This window comes from Chaetomium globosum, genomic scaffold (genome assembly GCF_000143365.1).
Source record: "Chaetomium globosum CBS 148.51 scaffold_6 genomic scaffold, whole genome shotgun sequence".
Taxonomy (NCBI): domain Eukaryota; kingdom Fungi; phylum Ascomycota; class Sordariomycetes; order Sordariales; family Chaetomiaceae; genus Chaetomium; species Chaetomium globosum.
In genome coordinates this window covers 3,234,110-3,258,124 of record NT_165981.1, presented here as the reverse complement: position 1 = coordinate 3,258,124, position 24,015 = coordinate 3,234,110, and the positions used below count along the sequence as shown (strand labels likewise).

Below are 24,015 nucleotides of genomic sequence, written 5' to 3'. Positions count from 1 at the left end.
AATCAGATCTCAGGGGACTGATTCATCAGTGGCAGGATTCAATACCATATTGAACTTCTAAGGATGGTAACGGAAACGCTTTATGCCTCCTACCCAATGAGAGGCTTGCTACCCTTGGGCAGCTTGACCTTGAAAACCAAAGCCTGGCTGTGAAGGAAGGGGACCGTGGCAGAGTCATCAACGAAGCGAATCTTGCCAAAGTCGGCATATCCTGTGGAACTGTTAGCATCCGCAGATAATACAAAAGTCAATACTCTGACGCACCATTGTCGGTGATGAAGTCGTTGTCAGACAAAGTGATGAGATAATACTCATCCTCGCTCTTTGCACCGCAGCTGCTGCTCTTCCCCTTGCCTTTGCCTTTACCCTTGCCCTTGCCCTGCGCCTCGTCGTCGACATGAACAGGCAGCAGAGCGAGAGCCTCCCACTTCTCGTTCAGGAGGCCAAAGTCGACGGGGGCGCCGTTGTGCACGACATCTCCCTCGTCAGTCTTGAACTTGTTGAGCTCCGTGTTGATGTTGTAGTCAATGAACGGGCACAGTTCGGCCGGGGTGATGTCAGAAACAAGCTCATCGGCTACAAAGTTGCGAGTCAGTCGGTGGTAGCTCGCGCATTGGATAGCATAAACTCACAAGGATCCTCAGTGTTTCCAACTGTGATGTTCCCGTTCACAAGGTCGTCAAACTTTGGCCCCTTGATGTTGGTAGCGCCAGAAATATCCACGATATCAACATGGCGGTAACGAGACAGAGGGTCCTCCTGTCCCCGGCCAACACTCGAGTCCCGAGCCAAGACCATGAGCTGCGTGTCGGAGACGTAGTGAATCTCCGACTGCGCCGCAACGCGCTTGTTGTCCTTCGCGTTCTTGAAAGTGGGCAGCGGGACGACGAACTCGGCCTCGTACGTGATCTTCACATCTTCCTTCGTGCGGTCGAGCGCGTATTTGAGTAGACGGGTGTTGCGGCGCTTGGACGAGGAAGCACCGCCGTCTTGCTGGGCGGCGGACTGCAGCATCACGAAGAGCGATTTGCCGTCGGCGCTCATGGTCAGGCCCTCGAAGCCCTGGTTGTTCTGACGGCCATGATCGGGGTCCTCGGGATACGGAACCATGCTGCTGTTGTAGATTGGGGGCGTGTTGGAGTTATAGCTGGGTTGGGTTAGTTATGAGTGACATGCTTTGCTGTACCACATCATTCACCTGATTTCGCCGTTCCGGATGGGGAGCAGCGCATCGGGAGGCTGCACCGCCGCAACCATCTGGCCCTTCTCATTGAATCGATAGAGGAAGGGGCCATATTCGTCGCTGATCCAGAAAGATCCATCCTCCTCCACCACCAGGCCCTCGGCGTCGAGAACCACACGCTTGTCGCCGGGGCCGGGGCCTCCAAAGCCATCGCCCGGATATGTCGCTGCAGGCATAGTGGGGAACCCAGGGTAGGTCAGGCCCCCGGTGAAATCAGGGTCGATTCCAGTCATGGGCTTGCCGTCCGGCCCAGAGAGCAAGATGGTGCGCTTGTACTCGAACTCGAGGTTCGGGCCGGACGGGTTAGCAACCGTGGCCTCCGGCGCCGGGCTGAACGCAATCTGGAAGACATGAACCCTGGGGACAGTGTTCTGGGTCCCGTTCGTATTCCATCCACGATCTGGGAGACCGTACAAGGTGCCCGTGTACCGGTCGCCGGTCTTCTTCCAGTCCCTGACGGTCATGGCGGAACCAATGCTAATGGTGTCGCCATACTGGTCACGCGCATCCGATTTCACGGACCCGTAACCGGCAAGCCCGTCGTAGGAGTAGGCTTGCCCATTGCAAGAGACCGAAGCTGCCGGCGGCGTGGCGCGCTTAACAGATTTGGCGGCAGCATGCAGGGCAAAGCCCGACACCGCGAGGTATTTGAAAGACACCATCTCGAGATGTCAGTGTCGGTCTCAGGAACGAATTGAGTCTAGTTACCGGGTGGTTCGACTTAGGGGGTTCATCTGGTGATCTTGACGGGACTCAGAGATTGAGTCGAGGTGGTCTTTTAAGACAGCCGGAATTCCAAAATGGGGACATACGCACGTGCTCGAGGCGTGAAAACACAAAGGTTCCTGCCGCCCATACCAATCATAGTCGCAATTGGCTTCCCTTGACGAGTCTCTAGTGTTACATTGCGGGCCGGTGCAGTGGAGCTGCCTGCACCTCGAACACACATGTTCTCATTACCGGTTCTGATTGGGCGGTTGGTGATTGTCCAATTCCAGCTCTTCTGACTTGGGAAACCTGAGGATCGATGCTACCCCAATTCGTGACCGAGCGCCCTAAAAGAGAGCTGAGTGATGCTGAGTTGGGTTTGGAACTTTTCGATAGACTTCGGTGACATAAGGGGCGAGTCTTCTAAATCCATGTCAACAACCCCCAATTTCACACATCACGTTGCATTCTGTTGCAGGTATTGACAGCATGTCGCTGACTGAAAGGAAATTTGATTATGCAGGTTGCCATATCGAATTGGGGTTGACCTTGTCGTAACTGTCCCAGTGGGGGACGACAAAAGCCCTCGCCGTGGTTGCGTCAGGTTGTTAGAAGTTTCTACATTACAAGTTACAACTGGCTGGCGTTTAAGTGACTGCCATATTACTAAGGAGAGCGGGAACTTAGAACCCCAGCAGTTCCAAGGTTTGAACCAACCTATTTGACATAGTTTGCAGTCTGGGCCAACGTCCGGGACTCATAATCTAGTGGCACCTCACAGGTCTGCCGGGCCGTCCACGCTGGCCCAAGGAAAGGTTGTGCCGGATGCGAGGCTTTTCACATTCCCGTCTTGTATAGAATCCATGGCATTTAGGTAGTTTACTTTTGCTACAGCCTGCAAAATTTACAAACTACCCACGATCACCTTCTTCCCAGGAGACATCTCACGCCTCATACTTCCACTGCACGTTTTCCCATCCCTGCCGCCTCCTGATGTTCACGCCAAAGCCCTCGCCATGTTTGGCCGGCTTCGTGACGGCGTCAATCACCGACCGTGTTGCAAAAGCGGGCAACTTCCACTCGCCTCCATCCAGCGTCTCAACCTCGAACCCGAGCAGCAACGTCGCCATGACGGCCATCATCTCAGCAAAGGCAAACGCCCGCCCCGGACACAGATGCGCGCCCCCGCCAAACGGCTGAAAAGCAGTCCGCATAGCCTTGGCATTGCCAGGCCCCTCCTCAGTATCCCCCTTGCGAGACCCCTGGTTGAGAAACCGCTCCGGCTTGAACTCATCCACGTCATCCCCCCAATACTCCTCCATGCCATGCCCCACGCCAATCACCAACTGCGCCACAATCCCCTTCTTCAACAAATACTCCCTCCCCCCCTTATCACTCAGCACCGTATCCTCCATAACCGTCCTCGTACTAACCTGATGCACCGTCTTCCTCTGTGTCTCCTTATAACAGCTCATCAACAACGGACACCTCTCCTCCACCACCCCGGTCGCCATACCCAACACCACCACCCACCACCTCCCCCCCATCCCCATCCTGAACAACCTCCCTCCTAACCACCAACCCCTTCTCCACCTCCCTTCCTCAACCGTCCCACCAACCCCCCCTCACCAGCACCACTTCCCCCTCGAAAAAACCTGCCCCCACCATCCAAAACAACAAGCGGCACCGTATTCGCCAGCGCCGCAAACGAGCAGCATGATCTCGCACCCGCGCCACATCCCCATCCGGCATGCCCGCGGCGCGCAACGTCGCCCGCGCGGTTCCGCACAAACGCCGACCGTGCATTCCGCCTCGTCGTGCCGCGCCGTGTAGTAGGGCGTGAGCCCGTCAAAGAGGGCTTGGCGCGCGCGGTGGCCGGCGCGCGTGAGGAAGCGGGGGAGGTTGAGGGTCAGTGGGGAGGAGGTTCTTTTCGAGGGTCCAGAGGGGCGGGATTCCCATTTCTAGGGTGTTGTTGTTGTTGTTGGTGGGGGTTGGGGGTGGGGGGTGAAGGGGTTGTGGGGGGCGCCGTAGATGGCGGGTGCCCGGTGGCGGAAGGTGAGGAGGTGGCGGAGCCAGAGCCAGGTGTTGGGGATGGGGGTGGGTGTGGTGGTGGAGGGGGCGAGAGTAGAGAGTTGGGCGGCGAGGGAGGTCAGGGCCGTTTGGTTGAGCTGGTGCATGTTGGCGCCTTTGAGGCTGGCCGGGATGGCCTGCTGCATCATGTGGTTGACGAGAGGGGGGCCGGCGGGCCCGGCGAGCAGGTCGGCGGTGTGGGGGCTGACTTGGGCGACGACGGGGGTCGCGTCGAGGACGTGGGGAGTGGTGGAGAGGGATTTGCTGCGCAGGCCCGCGGCGGTTAGGTAGGGGTCCCAGACGGCGTACATCTTGCCCGTGAGCATGGGGAGCGTGGCGATGGGCTTGCCGGTTGACCGCTGCAGGGTGATGTGGTATTGGGCTTGCTCGCGCATCATGCCGATGATGTGGCCGATTAGGGGCAGACGCGGTTTGACGAGAGGAGGCTCGCGTGGGTCAACGCGTGCTTCGAGGGCTTGGAGAAGGACGTAGACGAGGGCCATAGCTATGGCGGTGGTGACAAGAGGCATGGTTTTGAGCGTCTCGAAGCCGCGGGCAGCGAGCGCGGGCAGCGCCTCCAGCACGCCGTTGGTGTCCATGTTGCTGATCTCGAGCCGCGCTCTGCGATGTTGGGGTCAATCTCACTCTGTGGACGGCCAGAGTTTGGGAAAATGGGATGAAGATGCATGTGAGCGACGGAAGACTTCATGTTTTCTTCAAATCTCTAATTTGCTGGTGCCTGATGAAGGATGACCAATGCGTCAGATCAGATTGTGACGTAGAAAGGCCCGAGTGGCTGGCTCGGACCAGGGGTTATTGTTTCTAACCCTTTAGGGGCAAACCAGTCCCAAAGTATCATCGATTGCGGGACTTATATGGGAGCACAGCCCTATCAACGACAGGGGTTAGAACCCTGGACATCTCTGGGACGCGCCAGCGCGTCAGACGGTCCCCGCCAGGCCACGGATGATAGTCCTTCCAAATCCGTTCACGGCGGGAATAATGGCCTGTAGTAACCTGAAATGGCTGTGCGGTCCCATTAAACCATGTCAAACGTGGCGCATTTTATTCTAGGCCGGCGGATTGTCGGTGATAGCAAGAGTTTGTGGGGAAGACGTAGTCAAAGGCAAGGTTGGGTTTGAGGTAGGAAAAGACATTCGGCAGGGCTGTTGCGCCCTCTGTATCATAATTTCCTCATTATTCCTAGAGAACTGCCGTTTTTCTTGCGATGCTGACTCTGACGCTTGAGGTGGTTATAATACTAAAAGGAACGAGGTTTTCTCACGAATATGCCAACAGGAGGGACCCGGGGGGCGCGGGACGCCCCGAGCCAATCATGAGCAACCAATCAGGAGGCTAAGGAGTAGTCAAGGTGATCAGTGAGCTCAGTTGCCAAGGACAGACTGAGCACACTGAGCACCAGGACAGGACCACCAATAGGGAGCCGGGATGGCTCAACATTGATCAGTGAGCTCAGTTGCCAAGGGCATACTGAGCACACTGAGCACTTAGGAATCAGCTAGTATATAGTCACTCGTCCTGGAGAGCTCTGGGAGTTCTCCAGTTAGCAATCACAACTACAGTTCGCTACAAGCACGGAAGCCTACTGTTGAGACAAAGCCTTTGTTGTCCACCTTTTGGCTGCACCGAACCTAAGCACCCTTGAGAGATTACCTTCAACCGAAGCTGAACCCTAACAGGACAGGGTCCTGAAGTAGGTTCGTCACACCTGATCTACCTTCTTGTGGACCAACAGCCATCGCTTATCTCGCACGTACAGAAGAAGTACGATGCTGCAGGGAATCCACTCTTCAGGGACGTGAATGCGTGGGTAGCCTTGTCGGAGATTTTTACCGGTATTCTGGAGGACCCAAGCCTGCCTTCCACCCGCCTGGTCATCGACGCACTCGACGAGTGTATTGGAGGCTTGGACCTGCTGCTTGACATTGTCGTCCAGACGTCGTCGGCATATTCGGGCGCTACTTGTCTGCTAACGCACACGGGACCTTCCTCTGGGTGGCTTTGGTCTGCCAAGAACTCGCCAAAACGTCAGGATGGAAAACGCAAAAGAAGTTGCCGGTGTTTCCGCCTGGGCTCGATGCACTCTACAAACGGATGATGGACCAGATCTGCAATTTCGAAGACACCGAAGATTCTGCGCTTTGCAAAGACATACTCGCCATCGTCTCGGTCGTGTACCGGCCTATCACATTGGACGAATTAACGGCCCTCGTCGATACGCTTGACGGTGTCTCTGGCGATTACGAAGCTCTAGCAGAGATTGTAGGGCTTCGCGGCTCTTTTCTGACACTTCGCGAACGCACCATATCTTTCGTCCATCAGTCCGCGAAGGACTTTTTGCTCAAACAGGCACGTGATGAGATCTTCCCTTCTGGGATAGAAGACATACACCGTACCATCTTCTCGCGATCGCTTCGAGTCATGCGGGAAACATTGCGACGCGACATCTACAACCTTGGCGCTCCTGGATTTTCCATCGAAGAAGTCAGACCACCCGATCCAGATCCGCTAGCCGCAGTACGGTACTCGTGCGTATACTGGATTAACCATCTACGTCACTGTGACCCCAAAAAGAACGCGCAGAATGACCTTGGGGACTACGGATTGATCGGTGACTTTCTACGCCAGAACTACCTCCACTGGCTTGAAGCTCTTGCCCTTCTGAAAGGCGTGTCAGAAGGAACAGCTTCAGTGTTAGAGCTTGAGAGACTGTTTGAGGTTAGCTTCTACTAATGCAATTGAGGAGCCACGTTAACATTTCGTTAGGCAGGAAAAGAGACGTTGCTTCACATCCGAGATGCCTGTAGGTTTATCCTGTACCACAAGTGGGCAATCGAGAACAGCCCTCTTCAGGTGTACGCTTCAGCACTTGTATTCAGCCCGGCCCGCAGTATAACAAGGAATCAGTTCGAAAATGAGGAGGCTAAATGGATCGTCCGAAAACCGGTTATGGCAGACAATTGGAGCGCATGCCTACAAACGCTCGAAGGCCATCGCTACTCGGTCAGCTTAGTAGCCTGGTCGCACGATGTGACCCGGCTGGCGTCGGCCTCAAACGACGGGACAGTCAAGATCTGGGACCCAGCGACCGACCAGTGCGTGTCAACGCTCAAGACTGATGGAGACGTTGATGACCTCCAATTTCATGAATCCAACTCTGACCTTTTACGCACCAATCTTGGCACATTCGACTTAGGGACTCTTACAATCTCTACGGTCTTCGGCCCTACTTCTACTGATCGTTCATCACCAATTGCTGTTGGGTATGGCTTGAGCAGCAATGGTACCTGGATTACGTATCAAGGAGTAAACCTCCTGTGGCTGTCGCCCGAGTATCGGCCATCATCTTCCGCAATATCTGGAACGGCTGTGTCAATCGGCTGTTCTTCAGGCCGCGTCTTGATCTTCACGTTCACAGATAGCAGTCCGATTCAGTAGCGGTATCCTTTTGCCTTTCGACATTCTGGTTTTTCTGTCCTAGCTCCTTACTCTTTCACTCTTATTTTTCTTTTCGTAGCGTGCCACAAGAAGGGTGTGGGAGAACCGATAAATTTAGGGGAATTTCTAGCGAGCACCCCCCAAATGGATGGATGGGATGGGAATTTATTTCGCCCGGAGGCACTGGGCCTATAGGGCCTTAGCACGCTAACTACATCCGGATCAAATCGTTTTGCCTTTAACTCGTACAAGCCCCCTACTTCTTCCCTCTTTCTCGCTGCACCATTTACCTCTTGCCTTGGTTGTTGTTAGCAGATCAGCTTGGAGGCTACTTTCTCCAAGTGTTCAGCGTCCTATCTTCAGCAGCTAAAGCGGGACCTGCTGACCCCCCAAATGACTATGGAGCACCCCTCACTTTCCGAAAATGGATTAGCTCGCCATATTTCCAATCAATGCACAGTGAATGCCAGCCCATATTTTCTGTTCGCGAATCTCACAACACCACAACTTCGGCCCAAATTTCCTCCACACAACAGCATCACTACAGCATCGCTACGGTTCGGCAGAGATACGATTCCGATCTCTTTTAAGCGCTGGATTTAACAATAGATGTCACTCGCAGGTACCCGAGCGATGGAACCGCGGATTCTACGCCCTTGCGGGGCACCGCCGCCGTCAGGTGTCTACAATTCGTTGGAAGAAGCCTGGGAAGCGATTGGGCGCCACGCAGCCACCAATGGGTACAGAGTCGTCAAGAATGGATCGAAGAAGGGGAATGCCCTCTTCCAATGCGCTAAGGGCCGAGTTTACAAGTCAAAGGCCAACCTCGAGGTCCACGAATCGAAGCGCCGCAAGACCAGCTCTCAGTTCACGGGCTGCCCGTTCAAGTTCAAGGCCAAGCCTTTGCTAAACGGCCAGTGGGCTCTGGAGGTGCCCGAGGGAATTGCGCACAACCACGGATGGAACGAAGAGACTGCTTTTGCTGCCTCGCGAGCCGAGAAGTTGAAGCCGTTGGAGCAGGAGGTTATTGAGCTAGCGAACAAGGGCGTCAGGCCGGCGCAGATCCTGGGAAAGATACATGCGGATGAGCTCGGGATCTTGGGAAAGGATATCCAAAACCTTCTTCAGCGACATCGCCGCGAGGAGCTAAAGGGCCGATCCCCCCTCCAGGCTCTCTACGAGGACCACCTTACCTTCCAGGGCAGCCTATTTGTTTGGAGAGATACCCGGGATGCCCAGAATTGAGTCACCTCCTTAACCATTGCTCCCAAAACTGGCCTTGGACTGCTAAAGCAGAACCCAGAGTCGGTTTCTGTCGCCGAGCTTGCCGGTGATCTCACCGCTGCTGGGGAAGGTAGTGTTTGATGGGGACAATATCAACGCTAACTATATCCGGCGGGCGACGAGGGAGACGGTCAACTTCCTGGGGGCTGTTAGCGCGGCGAAGCGTATGGGGATCGTGGATGAGACCATGGCGTGAATTGAGATGGGCCCGCACCCGGTTTGCATGGGCTTTGCGCGGTCCATCATGCCGTCCATCGACGCGGCCGTCCCTTCGCTGCGCCGTGGCGGGGACGACTGGCACACCTTAGCGAACAGTTTGGCAACTCTGCACGGTGTTGGTGTTCAGATCAGGTGCAATGAGTTTCACCGGCCGTTTGAGCAGGACCTGCGGCTCTTGGATTTGCCCACGTATGCGTGGAACGACAAGAATCACTGGATCAGTGCAACGGCGACTGGGCGCTGACCAAGGGGAACACCTTCTACGACGAGAAGGGGGCACAGACCGCTGCGGCAAGCAACCCCTTGGCCGCCCTGCACTTTGAGCCACAGACATCGTTGGTCCATCGTGTGACCGAGGCCGAGTTTGAAGGTGCGGCCGGGGGGGTGGTCGTGCAATCCGATGTGATACAGGCCGACTTCCTGTCTGCGGCATGGGGTCATAAAATGAACAATACCGGGGTTGCGACTTCGATAAGCAAGGAAAACCAAATGAGTAACTATCATCATAAATTGCAGCTAACCACCTGCATCTGGTCCATCCGTGCGGATATTGCCTGGACCCTTGGCAAGTATCTCGCCAACAAGCTCCAGCCCAAGCGAAAAGCGACAGTTGCAGACATCAACGTCGGAAAACTTGTTGTGAGCGAGGGCCTGGTGGCACAGAAGAACACCAAGGTGCCCCAGCTGATCCAAGTCTCCATCACAACACCCGACATCGACTCGGGGGTCGCGCAGATGGAGTGGCACCTCGTGACGAACGATGGCCTCTCTTTGATCGAAGAGGAACCCTTCGTGAGCGCTCAGACAGGATACGGGCGCGGAGGAGACTGGCTATCCAGCTGGTCGCCGCTGCAGCACCTGATCCAGGGGCGCATCGAGGAGCTCTCGCGGCTAGCCGTTACCGGGGTGGCAAACCGCTTCTCGCACAACATGGCGTACCTCCTCTTTGCAAACAACCTGGTTGACTATGCCGAGAAGTACCGCGACATGCGGTCAGTGGTGCTGCCCGGGTTGGAGGCCAACGCGGAGATAACCATCCCAGATGGCCACGAAGGCGGTGTCTGGACCGTGCCGCCATTCTTTCTCGACAGCGTGTGCCACTTGGCAGGGTTCGTCATAAACGTTTCAGACGCCGTCGATACGAAGAAAAACTTCTGTGTTACGCCCGGCTGGGAGTCTGTGCGCATATCCCGCCCCCTCGCGGCCGGCGGCAAGTACCGGTCCTACCTATGCCAAGATGATCCCGACGGCGGACGACCCCGGGGTGTACCTAGGCGACGTCTACATCATGCAAGGCGACGAGATCATCGGCCTCATCCAAGCCATGAAGTTCCGCCGCTACCCCCGCGTGCTGCTAAACCGTTTCTTCTCGGCCGCCGACATCCTCATCCTCCAAGGAACACTCACCCCAGCACCACCAAAGGCTGCAGCACCAGCCTAGGTATGCTCCCGCCTTCACAGCACCCACACCCTTTCGATCCACGCCAAAGCCACCCCCGCAGCAGCACCACCTCCCCGAGCCGCCGCCCCCAAACCCAAGCCCCAACCAGCACCAGCGCGAGCCCCAGCCCCAACCCCTCCCCCTATCCCCGTCCCCAAACCAGCCCCGACCCCAGCCCCCATCATCGCCGCAGCCCCCGCCTCAAACAACAGCATCGCCACCAAAACGATGGCCCTGCTCGCCGCCGAGGCCGGGCTGGAGGCGTCAGACCTGGACGACGACGCCAGCTTTGCCAACCTGGGCGTGGACAGCCTGATGAGCCTGGTGATTGCCGAGAAGCTGCGGGAGCAGCTGGGCATTACGGTGAATGGCAGTCTGTTTATGGAATACCCGACGGTGGGGGATTTGAGGGCGTGGTTGGTGGAGTATTATAGCTAGGTGGGAGGGGTGGGTGGTGAGAAGGGGAGGTGTGGTGTGGATCTGGGTTTTGGGTTGCGAGGACTGGGTTTGGGTATTTGGGATTGAGTATGGATGTTGATTGTTCTCCTCTTTGAGTTTAGTGACTTCAGGGAAAGGATTAGTTTGTGACTCGCTTGGGTAACGGAAGCCGGGCTGTTGTTAATGGTTGTTGGGTTGAGGGTTTATTCATTTTTCACTCCTATTGTTTCATTGATGTCAACAAAACATACATCTTGCGTTATGTTCCTAGGCAGCATAAATCTAACCTGGCCCCTCATTAGTCCTCCGTCTAGATCTAACACCTGATTACTCTGCGTCTCTTGCTATCCCACGACCCATTTCGATCCATAGCTCGACTATTATCTGAGTTGCTTACAACCACCAACCATCTCAAGAATCCCTTTGGGATTTCAAAAGAATAAAGACCGCAATATATACATCTCGCGATATGCCAGGTTGTAAACCAGACACCGAGCTCCTTCAAGGCTGCCTGACACACCAGTAAATTAGGGGTGATCAACCAGGAAAGCAGACACGACGGCGCCGACCGACGCCACGGCTCCCAGTGTCCAAAACGGTATCTGGAGGTAACTAGATTCGAGTCCCACAGCGAATAGCTTTCCGCTCAGCAGTGGGCCCACTGATCTGGCAAGGCACCCAAAGGATGCTGCGGCGCCGTTGATCCTGGCAAGCGTTTCGCTCGACGGGAATGTCTCCGTAATGCTGTGCAAGGACACGAGAATATTAGCAGGAACCGGCGTTGGAGTGTCATTCGTGAATTGACTCACAGGACGGCGGAGCAAATGTATCCCACTGAGGACAGAGCCACCTTGACCCACAAGTCCAGCAGCAATAGAACCAACCGGACAGAGGAGGGGATGTTGGGAATGAAGGGCGTCAGTATGTACATCGCTGGATACAAAGCAAGAATCCATCGAAAGGCTCGCAATGCCCCTAGGTTTGAGATAAACTCAGGGGATTGCTGTAGGTTGAATCGCAACCCTGAAGATTGCCTCCGCCAAGAAGATGATACCAATCATTCTTGTGTCGAATCCGAATCCACCACGGGAACGCGGGACGAGCATGCCCCTAGGCGCTGCTTCGTCTGCAGGTTTCTTGGTATCACCAGATTCCAAAGCAAGAAAGGTGCCCATGAGGGAATCGGACCCAACTTTGTGGAAGGCAAGCAAAGAGACCGCCAGTACTTGCAACATCACCTGAACTGTGAAGGCGCGCTCACGGTGGAGTTTGGCCGGCCTGTCCGGCCCAAAGGCTTCTGGATCTGAGGAAGCCTGAGCATCGTCTCCTCGTTCGTTGTTGAAATCTTCGGTGGAAGGTTCCCCCAGCAATGGAGTGTATGCAGCATCGCCCTTGACGAAGACACTTTTCAAGCGTTGAAGGACAGATAACCTCAGAGCTGGGCTTGACATCTGGGGATGGGTTTCCTGCAGAACGAGGAGTGCGAAGACCAAGGTAAGGACTTGCAGCAAGCCAACAACAAGATTTGGAAGGAGGTATGGGTAATCGGTCCAGAGAGAGTTACGAGGAAAGATGGATGGGTAGAGGGCAGCCGGATCTGCGAGCAGCCCTCCTAGGACTGGCCCAGTGAGATTCCTGGAAGACATAGCCGAGTTAGACAAACTGGGGCCGTGTGCAGCGGCATTCCAGCGATTTGACAAGAAAAACGCACCCAAGAGATCTGATGAAGCTGACGAGGGAGAATGCTTTCGCTTCTTGATGGTCAACAAACAATGTCATCAAGTGATGTCAACACACCAATGGATATGGCCATTGCTCACCTCGCTGCTCTTTCCTCGCCAGTTCACCGGTGCATGTTTGGACGAGGCCGACGTTCGGGTTGAATAACCCACCGAAGGCGCGAGAGGCAATGGCGACAGAAACAGACCGCGACAGCCCAAGTGTCAGGGAGGTAACGAGACCGCAGAGAATCCCAATCAGCAAGGTCGGCTTCCGCCCGATTTTGTCACTAATGCGGCCCCAAATGACTCCAGTGAGGAACTCGCCGAAGGTAAACACGGCTATCAGCGCGCCAGAATAGAATGCAATGTCATTTTCCGGAACCTCGAACGACTGGATCATGAAGTAAGCATATGGAAAAATGCTTGTCCACGCGATGGCTTCCGTGGCGCGGATCAGTCCTGGTTGTTGTCAGTACGGCCCCGGTAGACACCTACCCATCATCAAACAGATGTAGCTTGTACGCGCGGAAGATTGAGAGCTGACCTAGGACCCATATTTGGGGTCGAATGTCTGAAATGGAAGACATATACCCTCGAAACAGGAACGCAATATGATTGCAACTTCGCGTGTGCTTGGGATGGAACTGTTGCGTGGGGGGGCACGTACACGTCAGTTGCGTGCCGTTTCGGTTTTCAAGAAGCACTCCCAATTGTGACAAGAGCGCCAAAAGTTCCTGCACTGAATTGAATTGAACGTGGGACACGAAAACATCCCTATTCGGCTTATATGCATATGCAGTTGGACCGACTCGCGCCAACCACCGTCTCACCCTTGAAACCGGCCAATCCCGCTTGCAGTTTCGGGCCGCTCCTTCTCCCCGCCTCTTTGTCGCGATCAAATCAGACTTCGTCCCACTTTATGGGTGGTGCATTCTTCACAGTGTGCAAACTGTCTACCATCCCCAATCTGTCCGGTCAAAATTATGGCCCAGCTTGGTTCGGTCCTTCGCCCATACAAGATAAAGAAACCTCCAGTGCAAGACCTTTTCTTGTCCTCGGCACCCCCTTCTTTTGTCCGAAGTGCACTGGTCATCAACGTGGGGCAGCAACCCCAGTAACACCCAAATTCCGCCGGTCATTGTCGCCGTCGTCCCACTTTTCATCGATGTCCAAGCCGTACGGGTTGGAAGTCGCAGCATCTTCATCTTCATCTTCATCTTCGCTCTCGTTTTGCTGCGTTTCGTCCTCTTCTTCTTCCTCGCCGTCGGAATACGTAAGGGCACGACGCAGCCCCGCGTTTGACGGGAAGGTAGGTTTGACCAGGCTGTTCAATTGGGCGGCCAGCTCATTGGGGAAGAATTTCTTACACAGAATCATCATATTGTCCTTGACGCTGCGAGTTGTCAGCTTTTTGCAGTGAAGGAGAAATCTGAGTGGGAATAATGAAGCGGTAAAGGAGATAATGAAAGAACGTTAGGTAGGTAGGTAACAGTCAGGTTTCGTACTCACATTTGGCGCTGGTTGCAGGGAATCAGAACGGCAGTGCCTAGATCAAAGCGGAGAGAGTACAACAGGTTCCGGTCATCCCATTCCTCCTCTGGTCCAATTTAGTGACTAGAAACATAAGAGAAGGTGATATTGGTGGTGGCTTACCGGGTTCAGAGGCGCGGTACTCCCGAAGGTAACCCTTGACATACGGAGCGGCGCTCAATCTGTGCCTCGCTGCTCTCCAGTTCCCGATCTCATATTCGTTGTGGCCGTAGAAAGATCCACCATCGTAGATGAACGGCTCGCCAGTTGCCATGTCTGTGGCGGTGTTCTCGTCCCAAAGGTTTCCATGAATTAAGCACGGCTTGATGCTGCGGCCATTGGACTGGAGAGGCTCGAGAAGCCTCGGGATTACCTTGTCCAAGATGAGCTGGCAGGCCACTTTGAACTCGGGCCATTCGCCATGCTTGGCCTCGTCAAGCTCGACCATGAGCGCCAGCTGCTTGCGATAGAGTGTCGCCCACGAATCTTCCCAGCAATCGGTCATTTGCTGTATTCTGGCGTGGCAGGTCTTGACGTGGAATCCAAACTTCCCGGTTGGTGACTGCGACTTCTTGTGCATCTCTGCCAGTCGCTTTGTGAACTTTACGGGGTTAGGAGGCTGCTCGCCAACTTCACGAAACTCGGCAACCAAAAAGTAGACGTCAGAGCCGTCATACTTGCCCCAACCGTATGGCTCGGGGCCGAATATGGGAGAGACGGCGTGGATCGCCTTGAGAGACTCGTATTCTCCGTGTATCATGGCACGCCCTAGATCCCCATGGTCCTCGGTCTAGCGGTGATTGTCAGGCATGTAATTCGAGGATGCGCGATGTGGATGCTATACTTTCATGTAATAATACTTTATTGTCCCATCGGGGAGCTCGGCGGTGATCTTCCCTGTCTCTCCCCAGAGAGACATGCCGTAGTTATTTACGCTCAAAAGCTTCGAGCCCAGATGAGAGATTGCTGATAGCATTAGAGGGGCAGTTCAAGGGAATGAGCTTGTGGTATTTCTTACCCCTAGCAATAGCACTATTCAACTCGAAAGGCGCCTCCGACCTTCGGTCTGGGGATCGAGACGGTCGGCACCTCGTTCGCCGCATGGCCCTGGTAGGTTTCGCCCTTGGTGTTGTCTGAGAGTGCCATGTTGAAGATTTGATCGGTCAAGCCAAGTCACCATAAAACAACAATGTCAACAGAACCAGACGAAATGGAGGGCTGCTCAATTAGAACTGATGAGGAAAGCCCTCTTATAGAGCGGTTCTCAGGCGAATGAGTTCTTGACCAACCGCCGATCAAGGTTAAGCGCCCTTGTGATATTCCCACTGTGTGCACGCAGCACAAGCTGGGCACAGCCAGCATGTTTACCGAAACCCTGCAAGGAGTCAGGTCACATTTTGTCTGGTGGCCTGCGTCCCCGCCGAGGCAAGGCTTCGCGAACCACAGCATGAACTTGGGGCCTTTCTCAAGCGTACCTTTGCTCCCGCCCCGCCAATAGTCGCCCTTCGATGGATCCGCGGTTCTCCTCGCAGCTAAATGTTGTGAGCCTTCATAATGGTATCTCTAACCTTGTATCGCTGGCAGTCATAATTTATGCTGAGTTGCGGTAGTTTAGAAGGTTCCGTCCGGTCCGGTCTGAGACTGGCTCCAGTGAACCCTTCAGACCCCCGATCGACCCTGAGTCAAGCGCCAGCTCTGTCGAAGACTACGTCCCTCGCCGTGGGCCAACGCTGGCGTCCTTTGTCTCGGAGGACCTCCCACTAAGGCCAGCCGAGACGTTATCGTTGGAACCAGACGCCGTTGATGCATCCGTAACCGCCAGCGGGGCCTCCTCGGCGATCCGCCGCACTTCTTCTCCCCACGTGATTGAAACTGTCTCCTCCGCGCCACCCCGGAACGCACAGGGCCTTATACTCGTCCACAGCCCTCAAGACTCAACCGCTGATATAGTCTTCGTCCACGGCCTTGGGGGCTCGTCTTGGACCACGTGGTGCTGGAAACATGATCCGTCCCTATTTTGGCCAGCCTGGCTTCAGCACGAGCAAGGGCTTTCGCATTTCAGAGTTTTTACTTTCGGCTATAATGCCAACTGGCGTGGGCCCGACACGACGCTCAGCATTTTGGATTTCGCTAAAGGTCTTCTGGTGCGAATGAGAGGGTATGGTGACCATGAGGCAAATGGGGAAATGCCGATCGGGAAGGTGAATATGTTGTGTCCGAAAAACAGAATGATTAGCATGCTGACACTGTCGAGTATAGCGGCCGATCATCTTTGTTGCTCATTCCATGGGAGGGCTCGTCGTGAAGAAAGTATGCGTTTGCGTCCCTTCTAACGATGACTGGGTGCATGTGCTGACCCTTTTCAGGCTTATGTACTAGGCAAGTATGATGAACACTACACCGATATGATCTCGCACGTCCACGGGATTGTCTTCCTGTCTACGCCACATCGAGGCTCATCCCACGCAAATTCACTCAACAACCTCCTTTCGGTCATGATCGGAACATCGAACAAGGGGTATGTGGCAGAGCTCGACAGTAATTCGACCTCTATCGAAGACTTGAACGAACAGTTTCGGTCTGTCAGCAGCCCTCTGCGTCTGGCATCCATGTACGAGACTCTACCTACCAGGGTCTCTCCAGGCATCAAAAAAATGGTATATGATTCTCCCGTGCAACCGTTAACCCGACGCTAATACTAAGTCAATTTGCAGATTGTCGGCAAGGACACTGGCATCTTGAACTATCCTAGAGAAATTTCCGGTCCAGCAGACGCTGACCATCATACTGTTTGCAAATACCGGAGTCGGTTCGACGATAACTACATCTTGTTTATCACATTTCTAAAGCAAATTTCTCGAGATCTCGTGCCCCCTGGTATGTTCAGAACGATTCCCGATAATATAGTCATCTACTAATGACTAAGTCCAAACGGCATCAAACCCTACGCAAGGAGCTGTGCAAGAGCGAGTCCAGACTCTGGAATCTATCTTTGGAATCGTTGAGAGTCCAATGGAGGATCTCGAAAAGTTCACTAGCCAAGGGCTCCAGGGAACCGGAGAATGGCTACGTGGGCGGAAGAGCTTCGAGCACTGGCTCAGCAACCCGAGCGGAGAGGTTCGTTTATTTTGTCTGACCGGCATGCCAGGAACAGGCAAGTCAACTCTTGCCGCCATGACGATTCGCCACCTACAGCAAACCTTCCTTGATCAGAGTTGCCAGTATCACTTCTTCACCGAATCCCAGCCTACCAAGAAGAGTCTCGCCTACTGCCTCAGATCCATCGCTTTCCAAATCGCAACCACACACAGTGCGTTTGCCGAGCGGCTAGTTCGCCTACACCAAGACGTTGGAGACGCATTATCATCTCAAAAGTATCAGACAATCTGGGCAAAGGTGTTCCAGGGAATTTTATTCAAGATCGACATTGGCTACACCCTGCATTGGGTGTTTGATGGTGTCGACGAAGCAGAGAATCCTCAAATGCTTCTGAAGCTCGTGTCGCAAATCAACTCGTCCTCTTGTATCAAGATCATGCTTCTTAGCCGGCCGAACAAAGATATCATAGCGGCAGTCGGGCAAGGGGCCAAAGCCGCAATCCTTGACACCATCACAAGTCGAGACACAGCGCAGGACATCCGAGAATACGTATGCTCGGCGGTTACTTCCACAATCCCACATGACAGCCATATACAAGCCCAGGTCATTGACCAGATTGTCTCGAGGACCGAAGGCTCATTTCTCTGGGCTCGCTTGGCTTTGGAGACCTTACACCAGAACTGGCATACGCTGGGAGACATCCAGAAAGCCATGGACGTCATCCCCAAAGGCATGCAATCTCTGTATCAAAGCATGCTTTTGGCTATCAGAATTCAGGATCAACGGCTTCAAGATATGGCCCAACGAATTCTTACCTGGGCCACATGCAGCTTCCGGCCGATGAAATTGGCGGAGCTGCAAGCTGCCCTCGAGCCCGAATTCGGGGGGTTTATTAGTCTCAAGAACACCATCATTCAGATCTGTGGGCATTTTATCCGAATTGATGGCGATAGCGTATCATTAATACACGCCACCGCCCGAAGGTTTCTCATCACGCCTGATGGGGACGACCCGGGATTTGTTTCATCTCAGGATGGTCACGAGGCGCTTGCCAAGGCGTGTCTCCAATACCTTTCGGATGATCGATGGCGGCGGGTCTTTTCACAAGTCCCTGAAATTGAAATGGTGCACACAGATCGACTGGCAATTCTCTACGACGCTCATCCACTTCTGAGCTATGCGCTGAACTACTGGGCATATCACGTACGACACGCTCCGGGTACTTCTCTCCCACTGCTCCAACACCTCAAGCTCTTCTTTTCGAAGCATGTCCTTTGTTGGATACAAGCTGTGACACTTTCACGGTCTTTGCGCACTCTCCCCCTGGCGGCCCAATACCTCAAGCTCTATCTCAAGAAGCGCAAAGAGGGCCTCCCATCCTCGATGAAGTCTACTAGCTTGGCCAGTGGATTGTCGGGTAACAGTGAAGTTTACTTTCTCGAGTGTTGGGTTGTGGATCTTACCAGGATCTTGGGGAAGTTTGGCAACAACTTGGCCGAGAACCCCTCGTCCATCTTCAAACAAATCCCGCCATTTTGTCCTCGGGACTCGATCATCGGCCAGTTCGGCGGCCGCCAAGAGAACACCCTCATCAAAGTCACTGGCATTTCTTCCCGGATTTGGGACGACAATCTTGCTCGACTATCCGTCGATCGGGACGAAACCGCATCCAAAGTGCGCTGCACCGGCGTCTATTTTCTGACCTTGGTATCAAGCAACGGTACGGTGACCATTTGGTCCGCCGAAACCTGCGAGGTGCTCCGTAGACTGGAACATGGGGAGTGGGTCGTCCTTATGGAAACCAACGCGACAGGCAGCACAGTTGCAACCAGCGGCCGATTTACCTTCAAAATTTGGGATATCTCCTCCGGGCAGCTGCTTCGTACCATCGCCAGGGGCGCCCTGACACAGCCTGTCCAAATTGCCTTCGGGGTTGTCGAGACAGATCTTGTTGTCGCCTACGACGATTGTTCGGTTGTTTGGTACAGCATCGAATCTGGAACCGAAGTCGAAAGGTTCATAGCGGAGGAAGCTACCAAACTGCGCGGTTGTCCCCGTCTGATGGCGCTTAGCCCTGACCAGTCTCGAGTTGCTATAGCGTTCCGAGGACGACCGGTTTTGCTGTGGGATACCAGTAATAATTCGCTCAACCCGCCGCGGCGATGTCTTCGTGCTGCGGACGAGATCCGCTCAAGCGAATCAGACGCGTACAATGCCCCCGAAGTGGTGGTCTGGCACCCTGATGGGGATTCCCTGTGTGTTTTGTATCAAGACACAGTCCTCGCCTACTGGAATCTTATCGAAGACGAGAGATCAGAGTTTGATCACACCGACGCTCGCGAGATGGTTATGAGCAGCGACGGTACGCTTCTTCTCACTTGCAATTTCAGCGGCGTACTCTCCGTTTGGGCATTACCCAAGTTCAATTTGATCTACCGACTGCACGGCAACGACTTTGTTCGTGACATGGCTTTCAGTCCGGATTCAAGGCGGATTTATGACACAAGAGGGCCAATGTGCTGCGTCTGGGAACCTGACGCCCTGGTCAGGCCAGACGACATCGACCGCCACGGGGATAGTCTGAGCAGCACAATGGATGGTTCGTTGGTTTCAGAAGCTGTCTCTGAGCCCGTGTATTCTCAAGATAGTGGTGGAACCAACGTTACCGCCTTGACCTACGAGAGTGGAGGGGACTTTTACTGTTGTGGAAGGGAGGATGGAACGGTATCAATACACGACATGAAAAAAGGAAAGATTTCCAGGAAGGTTTGCAGCCACGGACCTAATGTTGAAGTGGTCAGTTTGGCGTGGTCGCCATCGGGCAGGTTCATTGTCAGCGGAGATGACATGGGGAAGATTATTGTCAAGAAATTAAGATTGAAGGATGACGGGAAGTGGGCGGTCTTCCCGGTTTTCGAAACGAGGATCTCGGACCGAACCGCCGACCAGTTCCTCTTCAGCGGAGACGAACAGCTTCTCCTGATATCTGCCCCTTTACAAGATCAAATCTGGGACCTGGGAACCAAATCAATGATTTGCGAGAAATCGAGGCAAGAAGAGCGGAGCGGGCAATGGATCACCCACCCGTTCGATGAAACCCGATTGCTGCTGGTCGAGCAGAATCGGATACATATTCATAAGTGGCGGGACCTCGAAGATGAACTGCTTCACAACATCATCACCACAACAATGGAGGACGACATTGAAACGCCTCGGCCATCATCGGCGACAAGTTCTGAGAAGGTCCAAGCGCTAGTTGGCACAAATAACCACCGGTATCTTGTCTGCCAAACTTCCCCGGAGTACAGGATGATACGGTCCAGAGGCAACAGAGACAGGAACCTCCTCAGTCTGCTTCTGGCAACGGATCTCCAAGGGCCCGCATCAACACCACAAGAGCAGGTCCGCCGCTGGCCACTGTCAGACCTCTCATCTCATATCCAGAGCTTTTTAGGATGTCTTCGGGATAAGCTTGTTTTCATTGACTATGGTAATTGGTGCGTATTATCATTTCCTTCAGTTGCTTGTCTCCGTCCCTTCACCCGTGGTGTTGCCAACGGACCATCCCGGAAACACAGCTTCGTTCCATATCTCTTCAAAAGATGCCCATGGATTACATACTGCCATGCATAAATGTTGATGACTTGTCAGGCTCTGTACAAGCGACATTTCATGGGAAGGGGACACGCCCCTAGATATTCGAAAACACTTCTTCTTGCCCAGAGATTGGCTGGGGACCGAGTCTGCTATGCAACTTATTAGGTTTACGGGTCAAGGGGTGTTATTGGTACCGAGGAACGGGGAGGTGGCAATTGTTAGATACAGGAAGGGATTTTGAGAATCGCCCATTAGAGGACCTGGGTTGGCGGCTGTTAAGGAAATGCCGCCCGATATTTCGACGACACGATGGGGAATCTTGCGCGGCTGTACATCCCAATCAACAACTCGGGGGTCGTAGGTCGAGCACGATAGGGGGAAAGAATATGCCATCCAATATCGGCGTCTCTGTCACCGACTATGTACCACTCAACCGCCTGTGGTTCATCTGCCCAAAGCGTATTCATATCCGCATCGGCAACGGCCGGCTCCTAGACACCAGGGAATTTGCTCGTATTCAAGCATGGTTAGCCAGAACCAAGGGCTGCGGCGCGCGGATGTGGGGGGCGTTGGTGGCACGGCTGGAGGAGTGTTCATCGTCTCGTTTTGAAGGTTTGTTCTCAAAGATTTCTCTCAGACGTTGAAGTGCTCTTCCGTTACATCCGTCGGAATTCCGAAGGCAACAACCTTCTTGGACTCGGCAGGACCCAACCTTCCCCATACTAGGCCTGATCCGTCGTCCTGGATGAAGGTAAACCCCTAGCATCGAACTGCATATCGTATCTCCCTTGGACCCTCGCGAAATACGATATACGACGTTGAGTAATCGCCCCGTTTCCCAGAATCTCAGGCACCGTTCTGATTGGAAACCCTGAGGAAAAAGTAAAGGTTGTCACGGGACAGCGCGTCAGCGACGTGAAGCCAAGGGGCGTGGCGGCCTTGGCCACCAGGCAGCGACACGAAACATCAATGGGGACGAGCCCTCCCCATCTCGCGTTGTTTCTTGGCTTCTTGGCAACAAGGGAGAGAGTTGAGTCGGGCCCTTCAACTCCTCACCGTGACGCGCGGGTCTCGACATGGCGCATCTTGGACATGGCCGGAAAGGGGGATCGAGCAGTCCTCTCTTGGCCGCTTACGGGCAGACGGATGAACAAAGCGCTCAACTCGACGACGGAGGTGGCAGTCCATGAAGATAAGTACGGCCGTCCATCCCGTTCAACCCAGACTTCAACCTCCTCCATCAACACCAAGAGACCAGGAATCTCCATTCTAAAGCAACATAACCATTAAAACCACTCACACCCCTAAACCAAAACCTAAAACAACAACCAGACACAACCCAACAACTCAACCCACCACCAAAATGTCCACATCCACCACCGCCACCACCAACCCCACCCCCACATTTCTTCCTCAACCTCCCCACCACCTCCCCTCCCCCACCGCCACCACCTTCTACACCACCCTGGGGCTTCACCCCGGTCCCCGCCTGGACCGACCCCTCCACCTCGGTCTTCCTCCTCCCCGCCCCCAACCAAAACATCTGCCTCATGCTACACACACAGGTCCGCTTCACGCAGTTCATCCGCCCCGGCAGCGCGGTCGCCGACGCGCGCGCCTCGCAGCAGACGCTGTTCTCCATTGGATGTAGGGATCGGGAGGGGGTGGATGCCTGGTTGGAGAGGGTGGAGAAGGCGGGCGGGAAGAGGGATTCATACGTGATGGAGGGGTTTGGGGTGGGGGAGGGCATGTATGTGCGGAGTTGGGAGGACTTGGATGGGCATGTTTGGGAGGGGGTTTGTTTGTTGGGTGGGGGTGGGGGTACGGATGGAGAGGGGGTTGGTGTTCAGGGGGAGGGAAAGGTGGAATAAAGGGGGGAATTGGTTAGTAGTCAGGGCTTTGGGTCGTTGCAGGATCAAGGGTGCTGGTTTGGGCTATGGTGTGAGAGCTCGTTGGTTGAGTGGGGGGAGGAGCTTGAAGCAATGCTGTGTGTGGGTGGTGGGTAGGTACTTTTGGGCGTGAGAGTTCGGCTGGGAGTTGGACTCGTCAGGATAAGGGTCTTTTCTAGCCTCGAATCCCCACGCTCATACCTTGCGTACCAACCGGCAGTATCGTGGACGCCTTCGTAGGATTACAGGTACTTTTGGCACATCGAGTCAGTATCCACGGCTCACTTTCCAAAAAAATGCTTCAAGTTCCCCCGTGTTCGGTCTTTGTACAAACATTGACACGGAGGGATATAGATGCAAGTGTGGCGAAGGAGTAGAGGGGGGCAGTGTTCGTCCTCTTGGTTTGAATCTTCAAAATCGACCGCACGAATTAGGTACCTAAGCTTGGAATCCTTCTACATGATCTAACAAACGTGTGAGCGATAGACATTCGTATTTCCCCATTTCATTTAATTCCTTTTATTCGAGCGGCCTTTCACTCCAAGGCAAAATACCTAGGTAGCTACCTACAGGTACTTGTAGGGGAGGTGGTCACACTCCAGGACACATCATTTCTGCTCGCCTGCCCCAGTCAGCGGGCTCGGATCTGCCGGATCCTTGTTTATAAACTCTCCTCGCGTCGTGTCACCGTGCCCTCCATCTTTTACATGTCAGTGAACCTTGATTGCCAAAGACTGAATGATGTTGCTGCGAGACTCAAGAATTCACTCACCTTGCGTTGAATCGACGCCTCGAAGTTTCGCTACTATGGCAGACAGGTCGCCGTGTCTTTCGGGGTTGAATTGCACCAGAAACGCCTTTTCGTTCTCATTCAGGACTTTCCTCCAGAAGCCCCGTGGTACAAGATTCATGGTCACCGCGCCCTTGAAAGGTACATTGGCGCAACCCTTTCCCACGACTCCCACTTCCATTTTGGGCACGCCTCGTGCTTTGTCGTAGTGGGCCCTCGCGTATCCATGCCCATGTCGCTGACGTGGTTGGACTGGGCACATTCAAAACGCCACGAAACCTCCAATCAGGGAGGCCGTCGAAAATGCGCTCTCTTTCGATGCCACCAAGACTGCCACCGGCAACGGGGTGTCTGCGGAAGGGCTGAAGCTATATCGTTCGATATATTCTCTCTCAGAAGTTTGTCGGATTTCTTTCTCCGGCGCGACGCTCATGAGCTCGATCCCAGTCTCACTCCCTGAAAAGTCGAGCTTGACCTCTGCTGACTGGATCTCACACTTCTCGCTTTTTTCGTGGATATCGAAGCCG

At 54.3% G+C, this 24,015-nt stretch overlaps 8 protein-coding genes across 8 annotated transcripts; 2 read left to right on the top strand and 6 right to left on the bottom strand.

Annotated features, from left to right (window-relative positions):
* Positions 1-89: 89 nt before the first annotated feature.
* CHGG_09367 (uncharacterized protein) lies at positions 90-1,905 on the bottom strand (the record flags this gene model as incomplete). Its single annotated transcript, XM_001227293.1, has 4 exons — positions 90-211; positions 265-576; positions 633-1,147; positions 1,199-1,905. The coding sequence occupies 4 exons, from the start codon at positions 1,903-1,905 to the stop codon at positions 90-92; spliced, it is 1,656 nt and encodes a 551-aa protein (XP_001227294.1).
* Positions 1,906-2,895: 990 nt separating this feature from the next.
* CHGG_09366 (uncharacterized protein) lies at positions 2,896-3,504 on the bottom strand (the record flags this gene model as incomplete). Its single annotated transcript, XM_001227292.1, has 1 exon — positions 2,896-3,504. One exon carries the CDS (start codon positions 3,502-3,504, stop codon positions 2,896-2,898), a length of 609 nt encoding a protein of 202 aa, XP_001227293.1.
* Positions 3,505-3,912: 408 nt separating this feature from the next.
* Positions 3,913-4,620, bottom strand: CHGG_09365 (uncharacterized protein; the record flags this gene model as incomplete). Its single annotated transcript, XM_001227291.1, has 1 exon — positions 3,913-4,620. The coding sequence occupies one exon, from the start codon at positions 4,618-4,620 to the stop codon at positions 3,913-3,915; it is 708 nt and encodes a 235-aa protein (XP_001227292.1).
* A 1,519-nt stretch (positions 4,621-6,139) lies between these two features.
* CHGG_09364 (uncharacterized protein) lies at positions 6,140-10,862 on the top strand (the record flags this gene model as incomplete). Its single annotated transcript, XM_001227290.1, has 6 exons — positions 6,140-6,570; positions 6,850-7,325; positions 8,103-8,692; positions 8,777-8,834; positions 9,147-10,424; positions 10,474-10,862. 6 exons carry the CDS (start codon positions 6,140-6,142, stop codon positions 10,860-10,862), a joined length of 3,222 nt encoding a protein of 1,073 aa, XP_001227291.1.
* A 992-nt stretch (positions 10,863-11,854) lies between these two features.
* CHGG_09363 (uncharacterized protein) lies at positions 11,855-13,138 on the bottom strand (the record flags this gene model as incomplete). Its single annotated transcript, XM_001227289.1, has 3 exons — positions 11,855-12,616; positions 12,726-13,042; positions 13,135-13,138. The coding sequence occupies 3 exons, from the start codon at positions 13,136-13,138 to the stop codon at positions 11,855-11,857; spliced, it is 1,083 nt and encodes a 360-aa protein (XP_001227290.1).
* Positions 13,139-13,675: 537 nt separating this feature from the next.
* On the bottom strand, positions 13,676-15,259 carry CHGG_09362 (uncharacterized protein; the record flags this gene model as incomplete). The annotated part of the gene is made up of 4 exons (XM_001227288.1): positions 13,676-13,907; positions 14,093-14,129; positions 14,237-14,903; positions 15,173-15,259. The coding sequence occupies 4 exons, from the start codon at positions 15,257-15,259 to the stop codon at positions 13,676-13,678; spliced, it is 1,023 nt and encodes a 340-aa protein (XP_001227289.1).
* Positions 15,260-16,518: 1,259 nt separating this feature from the next.
* CHGG_09361 (uncharacterized protein) lies at positions 16,519-22,938 on the top strand (the record flags this gene model as incomplete). Its single annotated transcript, XM_001227287.1, has 7 exons — positions 16,519-16,770; positions 16,828-16,990; positions 17,067-20,709; positions 21,171-21,421; positions 22,142-22,559; positions 22,723-22,811; positions 22,919-22,938. The coding sequence occupies 7 exons, from the start codon at positions 16,519-16,521 to the stop codon at positions 22,936-22,938; spliced, it is 4,836 nt and encodes a 1,611-aa protein (XP_001227288.1).
* Positions 22,939-23,306: 368 nt separating this feature from the next.
* On the bottom strand, positions 23,307-23,669 carry CHGG_09360 (uncharacterized protein; the record flags this gene model as incomplete). Its single annotated transcript, XM_001227286.1, has 2 exons — positions 23,307-23,398; positions 23,471-23,669. 2 exons carry the CDS (start codon positions 23,667-23,669, stop codon positions 23,307-23,309), a joined length of 291 nt encoding a protein of 96 aa, XP_001227287.1.
* Between the last annotated feature and the right edge of the window lie 346 nt (positions 23,670-24,015).